Source organism: Lepidochelys kempii, chromosome 2 (genome assembly GCF_965140265.1).
Source record: "Lepidochelys kempii isolate rLepKem1 chromosome 2, rLepKem1.hap2, whole genome shotgun sequence".
Lineage (NCBI taxonomy): Eukaryota > Metazoa > Chordata > Testudines > Cheloniidae > Lepidochelys > Lepidochelys kempii.
This window is the reverse complement of record NC_133257.1, coordinates 113,353,409-113,374,701: the sequence shown is the minus strand read 5'-3', so window position 1 is coordinate 113,374,701 and position 21,293 is coordinate 113,353,409. Positions and strand designations below refer to the sequence as shown.

Below are 21,293 nucleotides of genomic sequence, written 5' to 3'. Positions count from 1 at the left end.
GTCTCCCTCGCTTCCCTCCCTCCTTCCCTCTCCCCTCCAACCCCCCCGCTAGGATATCTCTGTTCAGTGTTCTAGGTCCTTCCCTAAAGCACTGCTTCAGCAGAGGGTCAGACCATTTGAAGCTGCTTGGTATCTTTACAGAACTGTGAATCGAGGCAATGTGGTCTTTTCCTATGGGGCTGTCATCGGCAAAGGGGATGACAGATCATAGGACATTAGATGAATATTCCCCTATGAGCCAGGAGCTTTGTGAGGGCCTTTGAAAAGCCACTGCCCTGACTACCAGTATCCAGAGATGGTATTGTAGCTCTTCAGAGCAGCTGCACTTTAGGAAAGGGGGTGAAGAAACAAAGAGAGGGTATTCGTCCTGCGATGAGTAGGCCAAACAGACTTTCCGTGTCTGCACTCCTCCTTGGTGAGCCATAGCCAGGGTTGGTCTAGGAAGAGTGATTCCATTCCAGAGAAGCCTGCGTTGATGTCACCAGTCACTGCCAGCTAGTATCAATGGCTGTCATTGAGAACCACCAGACAGATGCCTCTGTACTTTAAAAGAGCCAACCAGAATTTGGAAAAGCCAGAGTGAAAGGACTATTTAAAAAAAAAAAAAAAAAAGAAAAGACCAAAACTGGCTGTGATAGGTGCATATAGCCCAATTGTCTTTAGTTCTCAAATAGCCAAGTGAGTCTGCAGAGGAGCAGTAGAGGGGGAGCCAGCCTATATCAATATCCTGGATGATTTTCCTTTGTGTGTAAAATATTAATTATAACCGAATAGGCTGTCGTGTTGCCTGAGAACAGGCAATGTTGTTGTGTTCAGTGGGGTAGAGAATTGCAGCTTGTTCTGCAGAAGGAACACAGCGTTGACTGTCCCTGCATGCACAGTACCAAAGGTTTCCAACAACACTGGTACTCTGCATGGTAATTCTCACATTTGTTCGCCAGAGGAGGAGGTGAGGGAAAGGGAGGAGGCGTTGGGAGAGCATGGGGGCAGCTCTGCACTCATGGGAAGCATGCAGCAAGCAAAGGTAGCTGAAAATAATTAAGTTCTGATTTGCTGATGAAGCTGTTTAGAATCCATGGCTGAGAAGTATCACAGGTGTGGAGAGAGGAGTGACATGCTGAGAGCATCCTCCAGCGAAGATCATTTGGATTGGTTAAGGCAGCTGGGTCACAGAGGCCACCAAGGCTCAGGCAGTGCTTTTCCCTACTCTGGTTTCAGAGTAACAGCCGTGTTAGTCTGTATTCGCAAAAAGAAAAGGAGGACTTGTGGCACCTTAGAGACTAACCAATTTATTTGAGCATAAGCTTTCGTGAGCTACAGCTCACTTCATCGGATGCATACTGTGGAAACTGCAGAAGACATTATATACACAGAGACCATGAAACAATAACTCCTCCCACTCCTTCCCTGCTCTCGCTCTCTTTCTCTCCCCCTCCCTGCCCCCCCCCCGCTTTCCTTCCCCCTTCTCCTTAATTCTTGGAGAGGGGAGGGGGTGGCAGATAAATGCTAAGGCGAGAGTGAATGGATGGCGGATTCCACACACATCAGGCAGCTTGGGATGCTTGCTTTTTCTTCTTCGGGCTGCAGGGAGGGCTCTGTTCCAGCCATGAATGGGGAGAAACCTAAAAAAAAAGCTTTCTGTCTAGTGAGGATGAAGCCACTGAAGGAGCCTGCTACCAACAACAACAATGTATCTTTTGTGATACACTGTCACATAGGCAAGGAGATCAAACATATATGCAGCAACTGCAGTCGCGGGGAGGAAGCCCGTGACGGTGAGTGCTGCGATTTTTGTGTGTGAGGGGGACAGAAAAGTATGTTTGCTTGTAGGGTATGCATGCACTACTGTCAGATGCTTGATGCTTAGCTTGCTACTTAATGGACTGCAGGAAAATAGAACAGGAGGCACCGAATGAATGTAATGAGCAAGTATTCAGGGTAGTGACCAGAGAGAAGCCAGGAGGACAGTTATCTTAATAACCTCGTGTTAGCAGCTAATGGGGATAACACTCTCTAGTTGCCATAGAAATTAGTGCATATATTCATTGGTTTCACCATTGTTGCTATGAATTTATTAGACCGGTGTTTCTGCCTTGGTGCATCAACTTTTTCTTCACTGTGCAGCAGTAGAGTTTGCCTGACTTAATTATTGGTATTTGGAAGAGTGTGTTACGTGGAATCAATCTTGTGTGATATTTCACCATGCTGTCAGCAACAAATCACTGGGGGGTGTTTGTGGTTATATTGGAATTAATATAGTGTCCTTCAGCAGACAACTGCTACCACATCCTCCCCCACTCCTTTTGGGGTTGAGCAAAACCTCGAAAGGTATTCCAGGAGAGTGACAATAAAATCACAAGTGTTTGTACTGGTAAGTATATGCTTTTTATGTTCTGTAAAAGCAATGTATAAACAGAGTGATGACAGATTGTTTGGATATTGCTAGAGTCAGCAACTAGGAGAAGGAGAGAACTAGAAGAGGCATAAAACCATCCATGCAGAAATATCCTCACAGATGGTACCCCACGTCCTTGTTTAATATGAGTTTGTTTTGTTGTGTTGCTTTACATTTTACTTCAGATTTGAAGGTTCTAGAGTTAGAGCTAGTTAAAACGGATATAGTAGGCAGAGCTCATTTCCTGAAGGTCAGAGAGAGGTTTTTGACTGCAAATGTGACTATGAAAATGTAATAACACTCTGGGCTGCTCGCTGTTTGTGGTGCTTGCCACTTTATTTCACAGCTTTTGACACTGAGGCAGGGTCTGGAATTAACAAAAGCCTGCTTAGTTTGCTCTCAGCAGAAGAGGAAAAATATTATTTGGGATCTGCTAGTCCTTTGTCAGCCACAGGTCTGCGGCTTAATGAAGTAACTATGGTTTTGCTAATGTCCCTTCAAAATTAGAGCCTTGGCAGTGTAATTATAGTTGCCTTTGATTAAATTGCAAGTGAAGCCGAATGGAATTCCTTTCGCTGTAGAGTATGGAGATAGCCTTGGAATCCTGGAAATACACATTGGGTTAAACTCCCTTATTGGTTACACCGGTGCAATGGAGAGAAGAAATCAGACCATGCTGTATACCTTATTATAAGTGCTTTTTCCCCACACCTACATATTGCTGGTGACAGCAAACCCCAGGAAAATCAAATTGAGAGATTTGCAAAGCAGTCGCAAGTACTTTACAGTATTGGCATGATTTATTTATCCCTAAAAACAGACTAAGCCACTTTTTAAAAATATGCATTGCCAGTTTAATTGAATTGATGTGTAAATGGATTACATCAACATCCTTTTTCGGTCTCCACAGCATTGTATGTATAACTGCAAGCACAGTAAGAAGAGATCGTAGTTGCTCTTTCTTTTAACAAACATGTGTGCTTATGTGTATAACCTCAGTTGCACGTACCCTTTAGCAGATTCTCAGATGCATAGTACTGTAATCTCTCTTCCTTTTTATGTTAGTCTGTTCAGTCTCTAATTTTCAGTGGGATATAGACTAATAACAATAGTGCACTAGTTATGAGATAACCCAGTAACCCCAGAAATACAAAAGCACAAGAAAGACAGGCTTTCACCTTACAGACCTTTGGGACATCTCAGAAATCTGATTTTACCTCATGGTACAGTGGTATTATAATTCATTCTTCCTCATTTAAGTGGTCTTTGACCATAATAATTTTAAAAGGATAGAGTTTGATTTACAACTATTAACTCTTTTCTTGCTACGGGTGCCATCAGTTTCTTATGCAATGGTAGGAAGTAATGAAACTGTATTTCCAGCTATGTTGGCTGAGCTTAATGCAGAAAGTGAGAAGTCCATGAAGGAACTTAGGAGCACATAGATGGGCATGGTCAGACCCATGACAGAGGAATTCATTTTAGCAGCTGCATTTTGGATGGACTGAGGAAGTGGGAAGTAAAAAGTCCAAAGAGGAAGAGGTTGCAGTACTCAAGGTGGAAAATGAAGAGAGGTTTTAGCAGTAGCATGGAGAGTAGATAATGAATCTGGAGCTGGTCGTAGTCTGAGAATTAAGAAAAGGAGGACTTGTGGCACCTTAGAGACTAACAAATTTATTTGAGCATAAGCTTTCGTGAGCTACAGCTCACTTCATCGGATGCATGCAGTGGAAAATACACTGGGGAGATTTTATATACACAGAGAACATGAAACAATGGGTGTTATCACTCTTGTTACGGTGTGTATGGTCAGGTAAGGTGAGCTATTGCCAGCGGGGGGGGGAGGGGGACGGGGACCTTTTGTAGTGATAAGATCTGTGAGAGTGATGGGTCGTCCTTCAGGATAGGTTGTAGATCCTTGGTAATGTGCTGGAGAGGTTTTCATCAAGGATCTACAACCTATCCTGAAGAATGACCCATCACTCTCACGGATCTTGGGAGACAGGCCAGTCCTTGCTTACAGACAGCCCCCCAACCTGAAGCAAATACTCACCAGCAACCACACACCTCACAACAAAAACACTAACCCAGGAACCTATCCTTGCAACAAAGCCTGTTGCCAGCTGTGTCCACATATCTATTCAGGGGACACCATCATAGGGCCTAAACACATCAGCTACACGATCAGAGGCTCGTTCACCTGCACATCTACCAATGTGATGTATGCCATGATGTGCCAACAATGCCCCTCTGCCGTGTACATTGGCCAAACAGGACAGTCTCTACGTAAAGAATAAATGGACACAAATCAGACATCAAGAATTCTAACATTCAAAAACCAGTCGAAGAACACTTCAATCTCTCTGGTCACTTGATTACAGACCTAAAAGTCACAATTTTTCAACAACAAAACTTCAAAAAGACTCCAACAAAAGACTGCTGAATTGGAATTAATTTGTAAACTGGATACAATTAATTTAGGCTTGAATAAAGACTGGGATTGGATATGTCATTACACAAAGTAAAACTATTTCCCTATGTTTAAAAGATAAATTTGTTAGTCTCTAAGGTGCCACAAGTACTCCTTTTCTTTTTGCGGATACAGACTAACACGGCTGCTACTCTGAAACCTGAGAATTAAAAAGTTCTGAAAAAGAGAGAGAGGAGTGTAAAACACTTAGGCTGCCTATCTGGGTGACAGAGAGGATGGTGATGGAAATGGAAGGGGCACAGAACTGTTTGTGAGGAAAAATGAGTTTAGTTTTCATCTGCTGAAGTTTGAGTTGGCATCTGGACATACAGGATGGAATGTCCCGGAGGCAGTCAGACATGCAAGACTGAACAGACAGGAAGAGGTCGAGGAGGGACAGGTATAAGTCGTCATCTTAGAGATGATAACTGAAGCCATGAGAGCAGATGAGGTCACCTAGTAATAGAGTCAAAAGAAAAGAGGAAAGGAGTGAGGACAGAACCCTGAAGAATGCCAGTAGGGAGCTGAAGAAGGATGGGGGGCAGGAGAACCAGGAGAGAAGAGAGTCTCAAAAGCCCCAGGAAGAGAGCAGAGGTGGAGAGACGGTGTTTTGAAAATGGCAGAAAGATCAGAGAATGAGAATATGCCCAGTACTTAACCAGGAAGATACTTGGTAAGAGGACATTTGCAGGAGGTAGAGAAGGGATGGAATTGGATTACAGCAGATCCAAGTGCTCTGGAAGTTGAGGTGATAAGCATATCCTGGGACATGCTGAGTACCTTCAAATCACCTTGATTTCAGTAGCTGCTGAGAGTGATCCTGGCAGCACTGTGGCTGAGTAGACTGCATGCTTGAGGATCTCGGAGGCAATGAAGTGGTAGTTGGAGAGGCAAGTATGGAGACAGGAGATTTTTGGTTGGTTTTTATTTAGGCAAAAAGGTGTGTTCTTACCACAGGTTAACTAATGCACGGTAAAATCTTAATGAAGTTTTTTGTTTTCACACGGGTTAGCAATTTGAGGTAAACACTAGGTTCCCCCATGGGGTATATCAACACTGTAGTTGCAGGGTGCAATCACAGCTCAAGCAGACATACCCATGTTCTCTTTAATCTAACTACCGCAGGGACCCACAGCAGTGAAGCCGCATCAGCATGCGCTTCAGGGCGGGCTATACAAACCAGCCTGGAACCCTGGGTAATTATTCACACAGCTAGCCCACATGGGCCCGCACGCTGCCATGGATTCACTGTTCCGGAGCTTGAGCTAGCTAAACAACAGCTAGATCAGGTATGTGTACTTGATTCGTATTCACACCCTATGGTTGCAGTCTAGACATACCCATAGCCTTTACCTCGACCTGCTCACATGGGAGAAAGCTACGAACAATCTTGTCATTATGAGGGTTTTTACCAGTGCTAGTTACCATGTTAGCTAACGCGCAGTAAAAACACACCTTTTTTCCTAGTGTGGATGCATCCTAAATGAAAGAAACATCCATAGCCTAGATTATGTACCTTTTATACACAACCCTGTTCTGGAAGTATTGTGGGGTTGCACTACCCCAAGGGGAGTTCTGAGAGCTCCCGCAAGCACAGTGTGTGATATTATTTGGTGTAACCGCCATCACTCTGGGTCCCTTCTGCACGTCTGGTTAATTCTGCTTGCCAGAATGTAGCACCTAGCTAGGATCCCATCCCTTCATTCACTTTAGAGTGTCTTGCACACAAAGAGAGCTGTCCTGCTGATGGAGCACAGGGATTGCTGTTGGGGCTGGCCCTTGCATAGGGACAAAGGATCAGGCGGGATTGTGTGCAACATAACACACTGGTAACTTTGTGGTACCTATTTAAGGATTGCAAATTCAAAGGAATACAGTAGAAGGCTGATGATTTACGTGATGCTTTCCTTAAACATTGGAAATTGAAACAGTTTTAACTGCAGACTTGCTAGTTGAAAGAAAAAGGGAGAAAATCCCACCTTCAATCTTTAGGAGCTGAAATAAGGTCAAAAGAACTTCCTTACCCAAAACTTAATTTCTCTGCCTGAGGCAAGTAGTTAACTACACTTGTACAGCACTGTAATGAATCATTCATATTCCGCTAAACTGCTTGTGACAGAAATCTCTGGCCCCAAAATAAAATGGTTGTACACAATCAAAGATCTTTGCAAGCCTTGGCTAACCATGAGAGGTTCACTGGCATGTCTGTGCAGAACATTACTCAGGAGAGCATTGGGCTTATTATAGAGAGTCCTGGCAATGATTTAGACGTGATTTAAGGCCCTATAGAACTCCCAGTATCGACTGAGGTCTTTGAGGAAACCACAGATGACAAGTGGGGAACCCTATTGGGGAAACTAGATAACAGAGCAAAAAAGTCACCGCTTCCCAAAGCGAGGCCCAAAGACCAGCATTCCAGTTCTTTGTCCCCTGCCCCCAGGAGTCTGAGTAATTTCCTTTTTCTCCAATGAAAGTTAGTGGTAACCTGGAGGAGAAAGTGCAGCAGGCTTCCCTGTTATAGAACAGTCTGTTCATATAATTGTTTGCAGTTTTAAAACTAGGAGGGAGGAGAGAAAAGAATACTTTGGGGTTATTGCCCACAATTGTGAAAAAAGAAAACACAAGAAGTGGGGGTGGGAAAGGAAAAAATTGGTGGACGTGTTATTTTTTTAAAACATGTTTTGTGTTTGTGACATTTTGATCAGCCTGTCTCATTCTCGTTAGACCCTACTGATGCAGAGGTGTACTGCAGAGAATGTTATTAGAGGAAAGACCCACTAGTCTGCCATCACCTTCCAGTTTCAGTGTCTTTAGGGAGCAGCCAAGTGGCCTGCTCCAGTCTTGCTTCTCTCTGTGGACTCTGCTGTCTTCTAAGCTTAGGTGCCATCTTTGGAGGTGACATGGCTTCCTGTCCCATGATGAAGATCAAATTGGAAAATATTGTTATTTAAGCCTGTCAAAGAGAGAGGCCTGGGCAACACCGAAGGCTCGTCATTAAAACTTTGGTGGTGGCGGTAGTCCAAAAAGCAAACAAAATGTTAGGAAGTATAAAGACTGGGATAGCAAATAAAGTTGAAATTAGTGAAATGTCAGTCTATAAATCAGTGGTTGTCATCACCTTGAATGCTTTGTTGAGTTCTGGTCATTCTGTCCCAAAATAGAGCAGAAATAGAGGGAGTTCAAAGAAAAGTGATCAAAATGATTAAAGGCACTGAAATACTTCCACATGAAGGGAGATGGTGAGTAAAAAGAGACATGATAAAGGTGTGCAAAATAATGAATAGTATAGAGATGGTAAAGCTAGTGCTTCTATTTAACTCTTCTCTTGCTGCAAAAACTTGGGGACATGTCATGAAAGAATTAAAAGAAAATATTTTTGTACATAATGTAGAATTAACCCATGATACTCATTACCACAAGATTATCAGTGAAGACAAGGCCTTAGTGAGATTTTTAAAGAGATTAGATGTTTATTTGGATAATGAGAGCTTCTATAGTTAGAATTTTAAATTATTTTTATAAGGACTGTACTGTGAATTCTTATGCTTCAGAGCCATGCCCAACAACTAAATGATAAGATTGAGGAAGAAACTTTCCCTGGGGACAGGTTATTCCATAATTATCCACTAGAGATTATTGCACTTTCTTCCAAAGCATCTGATGCTGGCCACTGTAAGAGAGAGAGAGAGAGAGATACCAACTGGATGGACCATTGGTCTGAACAAGCATGTTGTTCCTTATTCTTATATATGTCTCATACTTTGCCCCCTTAATTTTATTTGACCTATGTTTATACCTCAGCCACAGATATGCTAAGTAGTTAGTTTTCTCCTCTCTCCTTTTTCATTGTATTTCAAGTATTGTCCCTTTACTTATTTGCCTCTCCTTAGTGGAGTCTCCATAGCAGGATGTTTTGCATGGTTGACTGTTTCTTATGTAAAATAAAGCTTCTGATTCATTAATGGAAAATGTGATCTGTGGAGCAGCATACCTTAAATCAGGTATTATTACTGTTTACTACTAATAATGCCATGGCACAAATCTGAGTAAGGAGCAGAACACGGGGACATTGGGAAGGTAGAAAAGAAATCAGAAGGGTAGATCCAACCCAGTCTTCAAATAAATGGTTCAGTTTTCTTTCTTTCTCCTTTGTCTTTTTCATTCACATTCTATTTCTTTTAATCTCATGTGTTTTTGCATCTTTTTGTTTTCTTGTTCAGGCAAAATGATTTGCCTTTTGTCTAGAGTTGGAAGTAGTAAGTGCTGGTACTTAGTACCTGCAAGGCGAAAAAGCATCAGGAGGGTACAGCTGTTATGAGTTCCTGCTTGACTGGCAAAACATTGCAAAACCCTAACTTTTTAAATATACTGTTGGATGTTTAATACTGTTGTGTTCTGCTGTTTGATCAGAGAGGGAGGCAAATATTCCACATCATTTTAATTTTTATAGCAATAACATTTTATTTCTTGCTCTATTTCAGTGCCTTGTAATAGATACCTATGATTTGTTACATCAGCACGTCTCATTTGTAGTCAGAGAGCATAGAAGAACGTGCCTTCGTGCTGTGGCCTTCTTATCCACCCCACTTAGTAATCAAAGCATAATTTCAGGAGCATAGTATAAATGTACATGGTGATATCTTGCTAAGGATCTGTCAGGATTTCCAGGAGTAATTGGATGAAGTTAAGCAAAAGAAAATTTAGCTTCTTGTCTATGAAATCTGCCAGACAAGGTCTTGCAAAACTCACTGAACGCCTGCTAACTGGATTAACCTACTAGAGAGAGACTGATATGAAAGATGAGGGCGGTCAGGGTTAAAGGCAGACACAGGTCAGGGTTAAAGGCAGACACAGGTCAGGGTTAAAGGCAGTATTATAGTATGTGATGTCTAAGAAGCCCAGTCTTCATGCCAGCACCATAAGTTTGGAAGTGGGAGGGTGCTGTGATTTTTACCAGATTCTGGGTGGGCTGGGGTGGAGGGTGAGAGGAGAATGGAATATATTTGGGGGCTCCATCTTTTGTATCCATCTGTAGCTAGTAGGAGTATGATTTAAGGCTCCTCCTCTGTTTAGCTCCTGGGAAAAAAGAGGCTCTTTCATTCTCTTGTTCCACTCCAGAGTTTTCTGGCTGTTGTGAGAGGGATGGGTCTCTACAACTTTATTCCTTTCACAGCCCCTTGGCCACAGCAAGGACAAGGAGAGGGGAAGAAAAAAGCCTTTGGTCCTGTCTCTCTTCCCCTTCCCCATCTCTGTTTTTGGCCTCACTTTACAGTAGGGGGAGATGTGTCTGACAGAGTCTTTGTGTTTGGAAAGCACCTAGCGTATTGTAGGCACTAAAACAATATAAAGAACAACCACACATGCACACCCCATCTGACTAGATTAAAAATAAGAATTGCCTGCAATGTCTTATTTTCTGGGTCTTTAGTAGGATTCTAATGAAATGTAAGGCCTGATATTGGCTTTCTGAAAAGTCCAAAAGAAGTAGCTCACACTGCTAGGCGCACTCCTTTGTTCACTGACTGTAGTTGAGATTGCAGGAACATTGAGGCAACATTTAACGTACAAGGAATCAGCTCAGAAAAAAGGATGTGTAAATGGTACATCGCATGGACATCTGATGCCTTTTTAAGCACTCTTATGACTTAAAAAGAGCTTTATGTCCAAATCCTGCCCTGTCTTGCATGGGTGTATTAGAGGAGAAGAAGGTTCAGGGAGCCACTCCCAGTGCATCAGTCCAGCATCAGGGCAATGTTCTAATCCAACACTACTATGAGAGGGGCTCAAGTACAATGCCTGCTGGCCTCAAGGGTTGTGATCCAACAGTTCAGGGATATGGCCATATCACCCGTCCCTCAGCACACATGCTACAGTGTGCAACACACACATTAGCTTGGACATTTTGGGGAAGCAGTAAATTACACTTCACATATTTTCCTCCTGGCACTGCCTGTTCTGAGCTGTCCTGCCCTATAGTGGAGTAATGATTATTATAGTGCCATAGTTCAGCAGATGCCACTCCATTTCCACCACCACCCAGCAGAGAGCCACGATACTTAAGGGAAGGATTTTGCCCTTAGTCGTCTTTTGCCTGACATTTTTTAGGCCATTAGTCTAATGGATTTGGGCACTATGGATATAGGGCATAAATATTAAAATGGCTGCAACTTTTGAATATGTCTTGGGAGACTTTGGCAGCTGAGAATGATTTCTGTTTCACCTAATCACAAAAGAAATTGAAGAACAAAAGTAAAGATATTTTAAAGTTATTCAGTTTAAAATGTCTAAAAATGCAAATGTGCAGTAATTGCAAGACTGGACTTTTTGAATGCAAAGGTGCAATAATTGAGAACCAGGATTTTTGAAGAGGGACTTGCTTGAGTCCAGCAAAGATCAGTTCAAATCCATATTATGTTGCAGTGAGTTATGCACAAAGGAGTGTATAGGTTGTGACCTGGAGATACTGCTGTCTGGTGAGTCAAGAATCCACAGATTAAAATGTTGCTAAGCAGACCTTTGTGCTTTAGAGTTTTTTACAGTCAGAATTTACATATTATAGAGTCCCCAAATACATATTGACAAGCTAAACTGGTTCTGGAAATGCCACTGTGGTCTATTATGTCCATGGTCCACATATTAGAAAGCTTCTTTGGGGCACCTATGGACTATAATGTCAGTGATCCCTGTCATACGGAGGCCCTAAGAACTCATTAACAATGTCTCCTGCACAACTATTGAGGCACAATTGCCTTGAAATTTGCTGGATTAGGAGACATATCCAATATAGTACAAGCAAAGTGTGTGTGGAGGGGGGTTGGAGGGGGGGAATAATTTCCAACATGGAGACATTGTCAGTTTGCTTAATTTTTGTACCATAAATTTTTTCTGTAGAAACATTGTTTGTTCTCCATCAGCTGAAATTAAAACAATTCAAACAGGATTTATGTCATGTTTTCAAACTTATCATTTCTTATCTTCCTGATGCTACTTTACAATCTGTTTTTAAATTGCAAAGATTACTAAAAGGCAGAGAAACAAGGATGGATGTTGTGAGAGTTTGCTGTATTTAAGCGCACAGCTGATGTGGGGAAAATAGGGCTCACAAGTAAAAAAAAAAAAAAAAAAATCTCTTTTCCCCTCCCTGAAACTTACCCATGCAGCAGCAGGACAGGATACGCTCCTCACCCTAGTGCATTTACTTTCCTAAGCTATAGACGGGGGGATTAACTAAAGCTCTCAACAATATTCACCATCCCCAAAGGGACTTGATATGCTGGCTTGTGGATGTGAGGGCTAGGAGCCTGACCCAGCATATATATATTGCAGTCAGTGCCAGGCACTAGATAGGGTCTCATGAAGCTCTGGTGTGTAGCCTAATTTAGGCACATCCCAGAATGCATCTTTCCTTTTCCCATTTTCCAGAACTGGCCTCTCTAAACATTCCTGCCCTGTACCAGCAAGATGGCTCAGGGACCCTTTGCTCCTCCCATCATTGCACGTCTAATGAATTAGGCCAGTATTATGCACTTGTAGTTTGATTCCCAGAATATGTCCAGTAATTCTAAAGTGTAAAAGTGTGAGTGGCTTTTTATGCATTTATACTGGCCATGATGAGCAGAGTTAAATATGAACACAGCTTTCTCTTACTCGTGCAATGTGTACACATCACAACATAAAATCATAACATGTATGTCCCTAACTGTTAAAGAAAGAATGGACACCCTGTAATTCCTAACTTTCTCTTCTCCCTTTCCCATACTTGGCGTGGGTTGCCAGAGTGGCAAGTTCAGCTCTTTATCTGATCCTGCATTCCGCCACTAAAAAAGTCACCCCTCCCCTTTTTTTTTATTCCCCGCAGTCTGCCGTGGGTAATGGGTCCATATATGGAGGAAATTATAAGAAATGCAAGTCCGTATCTGTTTCTTTACTTCTGCAGGTGGGTATTGTAGTTGTAAGAAAGCTTGATAGAGATCTTGTAGGTGTTTGTCTCTGTCTGAGGGGTTGGAGCAAATGCGGTTGTATCGCAGAGCTTGGCTGTAGACGATGGATCGTGTGGTGTGGTCAGGGTGAAAGCTGGAGGCATGCAGGTAGGAATAGCGGTCAGTAGGTTTCCGGTATAGGGTGGTGTTTATGTGACCATTGTTTATTAGCACTGTAGTGTCCAGGAAGTGGATCTCTTGTGTGGACTGGACCAGGCTGAGGTTGGTGGTGGGATGGAAATTGTTGAAATCATGGTGGAATTCCTCAAGGGCTTCTTTTCCATGGGTCCAGATGATGAAGATGTCATCAATATAGCGCAATATAACGCATTATTAAGGATCTACAACCTATCCTAAAGGATGACCCAACACTCTCACAAATCTTGGGAGACAGGCCAGTCCTTGCCTACAGACAGCCCCGCAACCTGAAGCAAATACTCACCAACAACCACATACCACACAACAGAACCACTAACCCAGGAACTTATCCTTGCAACAAAGCCCGTTGCCAATTGTGCCCACATATCTATTCAGGGGACACCATCACAGGGCCTAATAACAACAGCCACACTATCAGAGGCTCGTATACCTGCACATCCACCAATGTGATATATGCCATCATGTGCCAGCAATGCCCCTCTGCCATGTACATTGGTCAAACTGGACAGTGTCTACATAAAAGAATAAATGGACACAAATCAGATGTCAAGAATTATAACATTCATAAACCAGTCGGAGAACACTTCAATCTCTCTGGTCACGCAATCACAGACATGAAGGTCGCTATCTTAAAACAAAAAAACTTCAAATCCAGACTCCAGCGAGAAACTGCTGAATTGGAATTCATTTGCAAATTGGATACTATTAATTTAGGCTTAAATAGAGACTGGGAGTGGCTAAGTCATTATGCAAGGTAGCCTATTTCCTCTTGTTTTTTTCCTACCTCCCCCCCCCCCCCCCCAGATGTTCTGGTTTAACTTGGATTTAAACTTGGAGAGTGGTCAGTTTTGAAGGGGTTTTACCAGCAGGAGAGTGAGTTTGTGTGTGTATGGGGGTGGGGGGGATGTGAGAGAACCTGGATTTGTGCTGGAAATGGCCCACCTTAATTATGCACATTATAGGGAGAATGGTCACTTTGGATGAGCTATTACCAGCAGGATAGTGAGTTTGTCTGTCTGGTTTTTGGGAGGGGGGTGAGGGAACCTGGATTTGTGCAGGAAATGGCCCAACTTTATTATCATGCACATTGTGTAAAGAGTTGTCACTTTGGATGGGCTATCACCAGCAGGAGAGTGAATCTGTGTGGGGGTGGTGGAGGGTGAGAAAACCTGGATTTGTGCTGGAAATGGCCCACCTGGTGATCACTTTAGATAAGCTATTACCAGCTGGACAGTGGGGTGGGAGGAGATATTTTTTCATATTCTCTGTATATATATATAAAGTCTGCTACAGTTTCCACGGCATGCATCCGATGAAGTGAGCTGTAGCTCACGAAAGCTCATGCTCAAATAAATTGGTTAGTCTCTAAGGTGCCACAAGTACTCCTTTTCTTTTTACTCAAATTCTGTTGACAAACCAGGGTTGCAGCTCTTCACCTCCTATCAGTGCTCATTAACTTCACTATTTTTTGCTGTTGCAGAGTTTTACATGTCTCCATTTGTGTATGTTTGTAATAGAAATGGGCCCACCACATCCACACCAAACATCTGAACCTGGATACAGAGATGTTTTTTTAAAACTGATTTCCCCTGCCCCCCACCTGCCTTTTTACAGAGGGCCAACCTGAATCCACTAGTTTGCAAATTTTGGGAAGTTTGAAATCTGGATCCAAATATTGCAGTTTAGGCTATTCTCTATTGCAAATATAAAACAAATATTACTCCTGCCTTTTTGCTTTGAGATTTTTGTAATAATCCCTTTTTGCCAATTCCAGTTTAGTTAAGAGGTTTTATGAATGCAGCAGTTTTGCTTAGCCAAAATTTCAAGGCCATGCTGAAAAATGTTTACGAAATTTGTAGAATATTGCAAAAATATTTTGGTCATAGAATTCAGCATGAAAGCAAGTGCATATCTCCTGTCCAAGTTACCCCCAGATGCACAGTGTCTAGTTTCCCTTACTGCAGAAATAGATCAGAAGGAGTTTTTGCTGATGGTAACTTTAGTTATGTATTTCTTTGTAAAAGAATAATTTTGTGAAGCCTGTATGGTAAGACCTTTGGAAAGTCCATAATTCACCATTTCTAGTATATGTGCAGATTCTTTTGCACAGGCCTCCTGCATGGTGCCAAATGCACAGCAGCTAGTGGGTGAAAGGAAGATATCTTTGTTGTGTTGTAAGAATTGTCTAATTGTGTTTCTTTATTTTTTCCAACTGCAGTATTGAAATAAAATCTACTGCAAATACCTACTGTTGTGACCCTCATAATATTACACAATGAAATTATTGTCAATTTCAAGGACAAGTGGCTTTGTATAGGTAGGCCCAATCTGCCAGAATGCTTTATTTGCCATTATGGCTCAGAACAGGCCATCAGTTTCTTCCGCAAACAGCTGTGGATGGTTGTTGTTACAAAAGAATGCATTAGATTAAGAAGGCCAAGCTGAAGTACTTTCTCTACTGATTTATATTTCTGGATGTGAATTCTAATCCTGAGGAAAGGTGTCTAAATGTCAGCGCTGGGCACTAGAGTCCTCTCTCCACAGGCTAGGCTGCAGCAGTGCAGGCTTCCTGTTTTTGTTTTTCCAGCATGCTTCAGCCTGACCTGGAGAGGACCACATATATGGGTGAGAGAGCAGTTCACGCCCTCACACTCACTCCGTGCCTGGTGCTTAGATCTGTCAGATCAGCAGCAGACACAGGAAGAGGATAGAGGGGTTAGATTCTGCCCTCATTTACAAGTCAATTGGATTGCATGGGTGAAAGAAAGGGCAAAATTTACCCACAAGTCGTGACTCCCAGCCCAACTAACTTAATCGCTAGGTGTACTGGGTAAAAATCTGTGACTTATTATCCAGCTTCCGTGGTGATCAAGGGAAGGGCTCCCCATTTACTGTAATGGGAGTTAGACCAGACCTTAAATGCCTGACTTTAGGCATCTTAACTTGAAAGACTTCACCTTTCCTTCTAACTGCTTGTACTGAGATTGATAGATACAAACTGGCTCCTCTCAATTAGAGTCCACTAAAACAGATTTTTGCTTGTACCATTTGGTCTAATTACTCTTTTTCCTCTTGGCCAGCTTCCTATCAACTTCTTTAAAGGACAGAAACAGTAGTTTATTTTTCCCAAGAGAAGCAAAATACAAATTAAAAGGGAATAGTTTGGGCAGTTTAGCTCTTAAACTAGTTACTTTGCCTTTTCTCCTGGCTGTTATGGTGATCATAGAAGATTGGGGTTGGAAGAGACCTCAGGAGGTCATCTAGTCCAACCCCCTGCTCAAAGCAGGACCAACCCCAACTAAATCATCCCAGCCAGGGCTTTGTCAAGCCGGGCCTTAAAAACCTCTAAAGATGGAGATTACCTCCCTAGGTAATGCATTCCAGTGCTTCATCTCGTTCCTAGTAAAATTTCGTTCCTAGTAAAAATTTTTCATAATATCCAACCTAGACCTCCCTCACTGCTACTTGAGACCGTTGCTCCTTGTTCTGTCTTCTGCCACCACCGAGAACAGCCTAGTTCCATTCTCTTTGGAACCCCGCTTCAGGTAGTTGAAGGCTGCTATCAAATCCCTCTTCACTCTTTTCTCTTCTGCAGACTAAATAAGCTCCATTCCCTCAGTCTCTCCTCCTAAGTCATGTACCCTAGCCCCCTAATGATTTTCATTGCCCTCCACTGGACTCTCTCCAATTTATCCACATCCATTCTGTAGTGGGCGGTCCAAAACTGGACACAATACTCCAGGTGTGGCCTCACCAGTGCCGAATAGAGGGGGAATAATCACTTCCCTTGATCTGCTGGCAATGCTCCTACTAATGCAGCCCAATATGCCATTAGCCTTCTTGACAACAATGGCACACTGTTGACTTTTATCCAGTTTCTTGTCCACTGTAATCCCAGGTCCTTTTCTGCAGAACTGCCACTTAGCCAGTCAGTCCTCAGCCTTTAGCAGTGCATGGGATTCTTCTGTCCTAAGTGCAGGACTCTGCACTTGTCCTTGTTGAACCTCATCAGATTTCTTTTGGCCCAATCCTCCAATTTGTCTAAGTCACTCTGGACCCTATCCCTACCCTCCAGTGTACCTATCTCTCCCCCTGAGCTCAGTGTCATCTGCAAACCTGCTGAGGGTACAATCCGTCCCATCATCCAGATCATTAATGAGGATGTTGAACAAAACCGGCCCCAGGACCAACCTCTGGGATACTCCGCTTGATAGCGGCTGCCAACTAGACATTGAGCCATTGATCACTACCTGTTGAGCCCAACGATCTAACCAGTTTTCTATCCACCTTATAGTCTATTTATCCAGCCCATACTTCTTTAACTTGCTGGCAAGAATACTGTGGGAGACCGTATCAAAAACTTTGCTAAAGTCAAGGTTTAGCACATCACTGCTTTTCCCACATCCTGAGAGACCATTATCTCATCATAGAAGGCAATCAGGTTGGTCAGGCATGACACACCCTTGGTGAATCCATGTTGACTGTTCCTGATCACCTTCCTCTCCTCCAAGTGCTTCAAAAAGGATTCCTTGAGGACCTGCTCCACGATTTTTCCAGGGACTGATGGGAGCTGACTGGTTTGTAGTTCCCTGGATTCTCCTCCTTCCCTTTTTAAAAGATGGGTACTATATTTGCCTTTTTCCAATCATCCAGGACCTCCCCCGATTACCACAAGTTTTCAGAGATAATGCCAATGGCTCTGCAATCACATCAGCCAACTCCCTAAGCACCCTCAGATGCATTGCATGGACTTGTGCATGTCCAGCTTTTCTAAATAGTCCTTAACCTGTTCTTTCACCACTGAGGGCTGCTCACCTCCTCCACATACTGTATTGCCCAGTGCAGCAATCTGGCAGCTGACCTTGTCTGTGAAGATCGAGGCAAAAAAAGCATTGAGTACTTCAGCTTTTTCCACATCATCTGTCACTAGGCTGCCTCCCCCATCAGTAAGGGTTACACACTTTCCCTGACCATCTTGTTGCTAACATACCTGTAGAAACCCTTCTTGTTACCCTTCACATCCCTTGCTAGCTGCAACTCCAATTGTTCTTTGGCCTCCCTGATTACACCACTGCATGCTCAAGCAATATTTTTATACTCCTCCCTAGTCATCTGTTCAAGTTTCCACTTCTTGTCAGCTTCCTTTTTGTGTTTAAGCTCACCGAAGGTTTCTCTGTTAAGCCAAGCTGGTTACCTGTCATATTTGCTATTCTTTCTCACATTGGGATGGTTTGTTCTTGCGCCCTCAGTAAAATACAGCCAGCAATCCTTGACTCCTTTCCCCTTCATATTAGCCTCCCAGGGGATCCTGCCCATCAGTTCCCTGAGGGAGTCAAATTCTGCTTTTCTGAAGTCCAGGGTCCGTATTCTGTTGCTCTCCTCTCTTCCTTTTGTCAGGATCCTGCACTTGACCATCTCATGGTCACTGCTGCCCAGGTTGCCACCCACTTCCCCTACCAATTCTTCCCTGTTTGTGAGCAGCAGATCAAGAGGAGCATGGCCCCTATTTGATTCCTCCAGCACTTGCATCAGGAAATTGTCCCCAACACTTTCCAAAAACTTCCTGGATTGTCTGTGCACTGCTGTATTGCTCTCCCAGCAGATGTCAGGGTAATTGAAGTCCCCCATGAGAACCAGGGCCTGTGATCTGGAAACTTCTGTTAGATGTCTGAAGAAAGCCTCGTCTACCTGATCCTCCTAGTCTGGTGGTCTATAGCAGACGCCCACCACGACACCACCCTTGTCGCTTTTGCCTCTAAACTTAATCCAAAGACTCTTCAAAAGGCTTTTCTCCAGTTTCATACTGGATGGAAACCCCAGTGTCACAGCTATATTTAAAAAGGCTATTTACAGAATCTGTTCTCATTGTCAAAATTACCTTTTTTTTTTTTTTTTTAAACGGGTGATGTAGCATTGTCTGTACACTGCAGCTTTTGGTTGACATTACAGTCCCATGTGGTGTCTGAATAATCTAAAGATTTGTGATTTAGAAGGCCCCTTTTTATAAAAACTATTATTGGATAATCTTACTTACAGGATCTGCAAAAGGGGGTCAGATATTTCTTTTAGTTGACCAAGAGTTTCCTAAGAAGTCACACAAAATTTTCAGAGTAACAGCCGTGTTAGTCTGTATTCGCAAAAAGAAAAGGAGTACTTGTGGCACCTTAGAGACTAACCAATTTATTAGAGCATAAGCTTTCGTGAGCTACAGCTCACTTCCTCGGATGCATATCATGGAAACTGCAGCAGGCTTTATATATACACAGAGAATATGAAACAATACCTACTCCCACCCCACTGTCCTGCTGGTAATAGCTTATCTAAAGTGATCATCAGGTGGGCCATTTCCAGCACAAATCCAGGTTTTCTCACCCTCCACCCCCCCACACAAATTCACTCTCCTGCTGGTGATAGCCCATCCAAAGTGACAACTCTTTACACAATGTGCATGACAATCAAGTTGGGCTATTTCCTGCACAAATCCAGGTTTTCTCACATCCCCCCCACCCCCATACACACACAAACTCACTCTCCTGCTGGTAATAGCTCATCCAAACTGACCACTCTCCAAGTTTAAATCCAAGTTAAACCAGAACATCTGCGGGGGGGGGGGGGGGGGGGGGTAGGAAAAAACAAGGGGAAATAGGCTACCTTGCATAATGACTTAGCCACTCCCAGTCTCTATTTAAGCCTAAATTAATAGTATCCAATTTGCAAATGAATTCCAATTCAGCAGTTTCTCGCTGGAGTCTGGATTTGAAGTTTTTCTGTTGTAAGATAGCGACCTTCATGTCTGTGATTGCGTGACCAGAGAGATTGAAGAGTTCTCCGACTGGTTTATGAATGTTATAATTCTTGACATCTGATTTGTGTCCATTTATTCCTTTACGTAGAGACTGTCCAGTCTGACCAATGTACCTGGCAGAGGGGCATTGCTGGCACATGATGGCATATATCACCTTGGTGGCTGTGCAGGTGATCGAGCCTCTGACAGCGTGGCTGATGTGATTGGGCCCTGTGATGGTGTCCCCTGCATAGATATGTGGGCACGGTTGGCAGCGCATCTCAAAATCGGCAGCATTCAGAGCTAGTTGTCCATTCATTAAAGGCCGGATTTCACACACTCCAAGAAGTTCCATTGTTTTCAGTTAAACTATTTGTAGAACAAGGTACTATCCCGGGGGGGGGGGGTGTCAGAATCCGGCCCTTCTGGATCATTCTGATAAATGGTGAAGTTGTAATCAGGTGCATACAATTATTGGTAACATGTCTGTGATCAAAAACATCACCACTATCTGATGATGTCACCTTTTTTTCTCACACCAGCTTTGCATTATTGTCATTCAATGGAATTACTCCCCAATTTACATCATTATCAGAGAAGAATCAGACCCTGAGAACTTAGTCAATACCAGCACCTGTCTGATGATGATTTAATGCAATTGGGAGCTGGCCTTTCACAGAAACAATATATTTGATAAAAATTAATTACCTCATTCACGATTGAAGGAAATTTAGGAATGGAATGATCTTGGAATCCAATTCTGTTTTTCATGCCGAAGAAGTCATTGCTAAGCATTTGAAGATTTGCCTAAAGGAAGCTGTGTTTATCTGTTCCACATCCTTGGGCATCAGAGGGTACTTTAACTGTGATTAATGAGCTTGAACTCCAGTTTTGATCAGTCAGGGCATGACTCAAATGAAAGTGAGGCTTGTCTCCATCTGGTCTAACAAGCTAACAGTATCAAGAGATACTATCCCGAGATGATAGCTATGCGGTTTGATTCCACCCTCAGTTACACAGATCCAGTCATCATTTACATCAATGGGAGTTGCCATCATGCAGGGACATGATCTCAAAATCCAATGAAAATCTTTTGCTTGTGACTTCTATAGTGGCTATTTCATTTAAGACCAGAGCCCTAGATTAGACATAACCCTACGTGTGTGCGATTTTACTTGGCTGTTTTCGATGTTGTGGGATTTAACCTTATTCTCACAGGCAGTTGCAAAGTAATTGTTGACATTTATTTTGAGAGAGAGTGACTGAGTCTGTATAGTGTTATGAACTTGCTGCCATGCCTGTAGGGACGCTGGCAGGATGAACATTGTATTTCCAAAAGCTTAGATATCAAGAAAGACCAAAAGGAATTGTTTGTGTGGATCCCTTGCATTCAGTCTCAGAAAGTAGGGTTGTATTTACATGTGCAGCTACTGAAGTGTTGGAGGGCATCTGGTTGAATGGTGCTGAACATAGATAAGAATATGGAGTGGAAATGAAGGGGGTAGG

General features: G+C 42.9%; 1 protein-coding gene across 8 annotated transcripts in view; it reads left to right on the top strand.

Annotated features, from left to right (window-relative positions):
- PHACTR1 (phosphatase and actin regulator 1) overlaps positions 1-21,293 on the top strand; it is a 459,498-nt gene that overhangs the window by 222,371 nt on the left and 215,834 nt on the right. Inside the window, exons 1-2 of one of the 8 annotated variants that reach the window (XM_073332017.1) lie at positions 1,711-1,775; positions 2,273-2,371. The exons of 6 other annotated variants lie outside the window; for them this stretch is intronic. Coding sequence is in view for 1 of the 2 variants with exons in the window: in XM_073332015.1 (XP_073188116.1) it covers positions 1,526-1,775 (250 nt within the window). In the remaining variant the exon portion in view is untranslated. Of the gene's footprint in view, positions 1-1,490; positions 1,776-2,272; positions 2,372-21,293 lie in introns of those variants that run through there. One more of the 8 variants, XM_073332015.1, reaches the window with a different exon arrangement.